At 38.6% G+C, this 6,275-nt stretch overlaps 1 protein-coding gene across 1 annotated transcript in view; it reads left to right on the top strand.

Annotated features, from left to right (window-relative positions):
• The window catches only part of LOC108167006 (carcinoembryonic antigen-related cell adhesion molecule 5-like), a 30,362-nt gene that overhangs the window by 3,130 nt on the left and 20,957 nt on the right, over positions 1 to 6,275 (top strand). The window contains exons 3-7 of the mRNA XM_017309333.1: positions 506 to 843; positions 1,464 to 1,748; positions 2,190 to 2,456; positions 2,773 to 3,051; positions 3,315 to 3,575. Coding sequence (XP_017164822.1) covers positions 506 to 843; positions 1,464 to 1,748; positions 2,190 to 2,456; positions 2,773 to 3,051; positions 3,315 to 3,575 — 1,430 coding nt within the window. The remainder of the gene's footprint in view (positions 1 to 505; positions 844 to 1,463; positions 1,749 to 2,189; positions 2,457 to 2,772; positions 3,052 to 3,314; positions 3,576 to 6,275) is intronic.

Genomic DNA, 6,275 nt, shown 5'->3' with positions numbered 1-6,275 from the left:
GTCTAATTTATAAAATATACTGTCCCTCTCTGTTTAGATCACACAAAAAATATATATTCACCACAGGAGGGAGCCGCCAAGCAATTTTTTAACTCCAGTAGGACATGCTGTTGATTCTCAAGGCGGCTCTCATTTACAGCACTAAGTGTTCACCATTCATTGCAAAGCGTTTCTAAGTTTCAGTTCAAGTCCTGAGCTGTCCTTACGCTGACACCTCTAGATATACAACAAAGCAATGTTACAATTGCTTTTTGTYGTGGTTGTGGTTTTTATAGGTAAGAGATTTGTATGAGTAAAATGTTTTCAAGCCTATGTCAAGTTTTTATCATCTAACAACCAGCTAAACCTTATTCTTAAACATATATCAAAATGATTAAAACATACCTAAAATATTAGGTGTATACTTTCAGCATTTTATAGTAGGCTAACCTTTTGTTACTATCCAGATTTGTTTTTTGACTTTTTAAGCCATTTTAATATTSCATTATACTTGTAACTGTTTTCCAGGTTTATCTGATGGAGCTGGTGTGTTACCAGATGRTCYTCTGATTGCCTCTGTTGGAGGGACAGAAACGTTCACAACAAACTTGAATCCAACAGAAAAACCATTTTCATTGGTCACCTGGCAGTTTGATCCTGGTTCAGGACTAGCTGATCTCATAATTCTCTCGTTTATTGGGGAAAACACAACTGGACCACAATATGAAGGCAGGATCACTCTCTTCAGATCTACTGGATCTCTGGAACTCAGGAATCTGAAACTCAGTGACAGTGGAGATTACATAGTAAGCATTCAAGACCGGCCGGTTCATAAGCCAGGACGCACCACACTTAATGTTTATGGTGAGTAGATGTTAAACATAATTAAATAATGAAACTAATTAATCCATTGTTTAATGAGACATGTTTGCTTTGTTTAATTAAAATTTTATTTCCTGTTATCTTTTGACATATTCTTTCAGCCATTAGTTTTATTCAGGCCTGTACATGTTTATATGACCTCAAATTATAATAGCACATAGGTTTGTGAATAATTAATAGTTGTAAAGAGATATAGCTATAAGTTAGTTACATAATTAATTATTAGCTTCTATGTATAAATTATTGCCAGAAGTCCCATTGAATGATTTGGGTGATTCTATTATTATATATGAAGTCAAATCACAACTGAAAGCACATTTGTTTAAAACTGCCTTCTGCTCTTTCTATCCAGATGATTTTCTGATTTTACTAATGTATCTTTTAATTTATTTTATGTATTTTGTATGGTGTGCTTGAGGCACCTTTAAATAAAAATTTTTATTATTAAGGAAACTCTACTTTCTAAACCTACATACTGTAGCATTAAGCTGAGCATGGGCTTTTGGGAAAAGCAGTCTTATGTCTTTAAAATGATCCTGATGGTTGTTTTCCCTTTTATAAAATGTCACTTTAAATTAGAAGTTTTTTGTTTCCTCCAACAGAACCAGTCTCCAATGTCAGAGTCTCCCCACTAAGCACAGATTTGATTGAGTTCAACAGCTCAGTCAGTCTGTCCTGCTCCTCTTCTGGATCTTCTCTTTCCTTCATCTGGATGAAAGGCAGCTCTGAGATCACAGCCAGTGACAGATTTCAGATTAACACACATGAAGAAAACTCCATTCTGACTATAGTCAGTGTGACCCGAAATGACCAGGGACCATACAGATGTCGTGTGTCTAATCCTGTCAGTTCTATTATCAGTGATCCAGTAAACATCTCTGTTAATTGTAAGTTGTTCATCTACTTGCTCATCATCTATTTGAAACTGCTGCAGCCATTACATAAATATAATTTTAGAGGTTCTGCTTCTTTAATGTCATTTTTTTTAACTTACTGAGTACTTCATTTAATTAATTGGTAACACTTTATTTGAAGGGGTGTGCATAAAACTGATACTGTGATAAACGTAACATAACATCTGTCATGAACATAAAGAAGTCTTTATGAATGCTTATGACAGTTGTCATGAAGTGTCATTCGATAAATAATGGCACTTTTAATGCAAAGTTGCTCTAAAAGTTGCATTGAAAGTCCATTAAAAATGCCAACTTTGCATTGATTATTAGAATTTATAAAATCTTGCAAAGTTGGCACTTTTAATTGACTTAGATTTGAACACATTTTTCAGTTAAATTAATTTCTTTACATATTGTTGTTTCTACACTCAGATGGTCCAGTCAATGTACAAATAGAAATGTATCCATCTAAGGAACATCATGAGAAAGGATCAGACGTTAATCTGATCTGCTCTGCTGACTCATCACCTTCTGCTGAATATCAGTGGTTCCTGAATGGAGGTCAGCTGATCAATAATGGTCTGTTGCTCCGACTGATGAATATCCAGATGAATCAGAGTGGAAACTACAGCTGTCAGGCCTTTAACAGTAAAACTCTGAGATATCAAACATCTCAACCTTCACATATCTCTGTATATGGTAGGTATGACAATGTTTTCAAAAGCTCTACCTCTGTTTTTCATTAGTAATGTCATGAAGCAATATGAGTTACTCTGCTATTAACGAGTAGAATATCTTTTCTTTTACTGAACATTGATAGTGTTTTGCTTTGAAGGAGAAAAACACCAGGCAGTTTGAGACACTTGTCCTAAAAGCCTTTTTAAAACAAACGTTTTTATGTAGAGATACATAGTTCAGGTCTCCTGTCATGATTATTTTCTCTTTTGATTAAACTTCTCTTCAGTTGTACTTTATTGTCATGTATGACTTCTTTCTTTTTGTTTTTTCCACCCAGAGCGAGTCTCTAATGTAGAGGTTACTCAAGACGTTGCCCACTTAATTGAGTTCAGTGGGTCTGTCAGTTTCTCCTGCTCCTCCTCTGGATCTTCTCTCTCCTTCCTCTGGATGAACAGCAGCTCTGAGGTTTCAGCCAGTGACAGAGTTCAGATCACTGATGGAGGATCTAAGCTGAAGATAGTCAATGTAACCAGATATGATGATGGATCATACAGCTGTAATGTGTTCAATCCTGTCAGCAGTGCTAACAGTGATCCACTACACCTTTCTGTCAGCTGTGAGTTATTCACCACCATGATAAACTTCTTTTGAAATGGAAACAATACGAAATTTATTAGCACTTAGCAAATGTATTAGTCTGTTTTTTGTTGCTCTTTCTACAAAATTAGTGAAAATATGAGAAACACTTTTTTTTTTAAAATGAGATCAAGTAAAACATCCCCATATTAATAAAACATCAATTATTTCAGTATTGATATTGAAACTCTGGTTATGATGTTAATATGGAGAATTAAAATTATTTGTTCTCTATAATTACAGATGGCCCAGAGAAAGTCAAACTAAAATCACAATCTCAGAAATATCCAGAAGGGTCAAACATCCATCTGTCTTGTTCAGCTGAGACCAGACCTGATGCCACTTTTCAGTGGTTCTTTAATGGAAAAAGTCTGCCTGCTTCTGGATCTGAGCTCGAACTCCTCAATGTTCAGAAGAATCAGAGTGGAAACTACAGCTGTCAGGCCTTTAACAGCAAAACCTTAAGTTATCAGACATCTCAAGTTTTAGTCCTATCAATAGCAGGTAAGTATAATGAAGTAAAAGAAAATGTGAAAGCAAAAATCGCTACCGTTTCAAAATGGTTTAATTTTTTATTTTTTTTTTACCTTTTTCTAATAGCTATTTCACTAGCAAGGACCACGCCACAAACCTGTACGTTTAAAGATTTATTTATGAATGCATTAGGGATGAAGGGGAGAGGGATTAAGGGGTGAGGGAATGAAGGGATGAAAGTATGAAGGGATGGACGATCTTGATTCGGTCGTCTGGGAGAATGACGAAGGGCTTGGGATGTGGACACTCTGAGTGGGGGTATGTCTTCGGGAGGCGGTTCCTCTTATTTATTCCCGAGCCAATATAGGAGCCCCAAAAGTGTCTGATTTGAATTGAGATGAGAAAGGAATGGGTTGCGAAAAATCACTGAGATTATACGGATGCGTGAAAGATACGCCGGTGATGACCGGCGAACTAAAACTTGAACCGTCTTGTAGGAGATAGCCTGAGTAGATGTTGAAGAGGCGTCTCCTACGTGAAAGAATAGGCGGAATAAGGTTTGAGAGAGAAGCTGGACTTGACTAAAAAAGCTTGGGCCGGACTTAAGTGACTGCATTACGGGATGCTGATGTGAGGCGTGGACCATGAGAAGAAATGGTTGCTGAATTTCTGATCTGAATGCGAAGATGGGCTCATATGGGTTGAGGATGGAAGAGATGAAGTAAGTGAGAGAAAGCGAACTGATCGGTTAACTACTCTGAAGACTGATGTCTAAATGTTATGACTAATACCTGACGAGTATGGGTGGATAAAGAATTATGCTTGAAGAAAGGAACGGGGGAGTCGGTTGGACATTATAGAAGACTGAGGAATCTGAGATCAATTAATTTCTAAATCTGGAGCGGAGAATCAGAATTTGAAGGAAATGATGGAACATCGGGGATGTTCTGTGTTACTGGAATGTGAGCTGCTCGAACCTGGAACTGATGCTGCGCTGAGACCTGAATGAGTCTGAATAGAAAAAGTAAGCTTCTTACGCTGTTCGTGTCCCCAAAGTTTCGCTGCCGTAATGATGAATTCGAATGCGAGGTGAAATGGATTCTAGGCTGTTTGTTTCGTCYGTTTGTTTCTGGAATGGCTGCCAAGCRTCGGAGGGAGTTGGATGTCTTCGGGTTGAAGAGAAGTCATTGTAAGAGAGAAAACTTGCCATTTCTCGTCGTATAGAGAAAGGGATGGATGGATGAATGTGGATAGGTATAGAATGAGGATGGATGGATGAATGAATGAGTGGATGAATGAAGGGCAGGAGGGATGTATGTGAATGGATGAGCAGATCTGGATGGTTGGATGGACGGATGGATCTGAAATGGATGAATGGATGCGGGTAGAGGGATGGATGGATCAATGAATAATTTGGTGGGTGGATGAATGGATGAATGAATGAATAAATCAGTGGGTGGATGAAGGTATGTGAATGGATGAATATGAGGATGGGTGGATGAATGAATGAATAGATCAATGGGATGAACGAATGAATGAGTGAGTCAGTGAGTGGATGAAGGGATGTGAATGGATGGATATGAGGATGGGTGGATGAATGAATGAATGAATAGATCAAAGAGTGGGTGAATGGATGGAGGAATGTCAATGGGTGATGTAGGGAGGGATGGATGAAACGAGGATGGAGAAGGAGAGTAATGGTACGAGTAGTTGCTGGATGAGAGGAGTGCCGCATGAACTGCGAGAAAGACATGCAGGGGTGAATGCGGACGTACGATTCAGGTTGAAAAAGCCCGGTATGGCCCTTGATAAAATGGTAGAAAGTGGCCTGATATCTGGTCTGCGGAGAGCATGTGATGTAGATGGGAGCCTGATCTTCTAGATTGAAGAATCATGTGAAGAATGATGAAATGAAGAGATGGCTAAGGAATTCAGACCTGGGACCTGGATACTTGATGTGAAGTTTCTTTGAGGTTTGCGGCGAGATGTGGACGTCCTCTACAATTCTGTTGTTGAGAGAGTAGTCTTTTCTGCCGTCGTCTGTTGGGGTGGCAGCATCGGAGTCGGGGACCTAGAAGTTTGATGGCCTGATGAAGATTGGTTCAGTTCTGTAGAAAACTAGAGATAATTTGGATGGCTCCGGCTGAGCTGAAATGCTGTGCTTGTGTTTGGCTAAAAACCTAGAATATAAAGAACATCACTATGGTTCTAAGGTCTCTGCTCTGGCTCCCTGAAGCTCGGAGAGTAAACTAAGAATACTGCTAATAGTTTATGATCCTTGAATGGCTTACGCCAAAATACGTAGAGATTTGCTTTTGAGATGGTTATTTGAATAATGTTCGCATGATCCCTGGCCTGAGAAAGCCGAGCACCTTGGTTAGAGGTTTCTTCAAATTTGTGTTGGACAGATCGCTGCGGAGTATCTTTCCTGCCAAGGTACGACAACATCGTTAGAATTTGATGGTGAAAATGATGGTGAAGCGGGAGAGGGATGTTCTGATATGTTATTGCATGAAAGGGACTGAAGGCGGAGCTTTGATTATGCATGTTAGAGGGATGAAGAACGAACAGAGAAGAAGGGAACAGAGGGCAGATGGTAGTCGGTTTGGAAATAGAGTGAAACCTAATCAATCAATCAAATTTTATTTGTATAGCACATTTCAGCAGCAAGGCATTTCAAAGTGCTTTACATAATTAAAATAAAAACAGAAATAATCAGTGAGAAAGAGA

The sequence above is a fragment of the Poecilia reticulata genome, linkage group LG16 (genome assembly GCF_000633615.1).
Source record: "Poecilia reticulata strain Guanapo linkage group LG16, Guppy_female_1.0+MT, whole genome shotgun sequence".
NCBI lineage: Eukaryota > Metazoa > Chordata > Actinopteri > Cyprinodontiformes > Poeciliidae > Poecilia > Poecilia reticulata.
The sequence above is the reverse complement of the archived record's forward strand: the minus strand, read 5'-3'. Positions and strand labels throughout refer to the sequence as shown.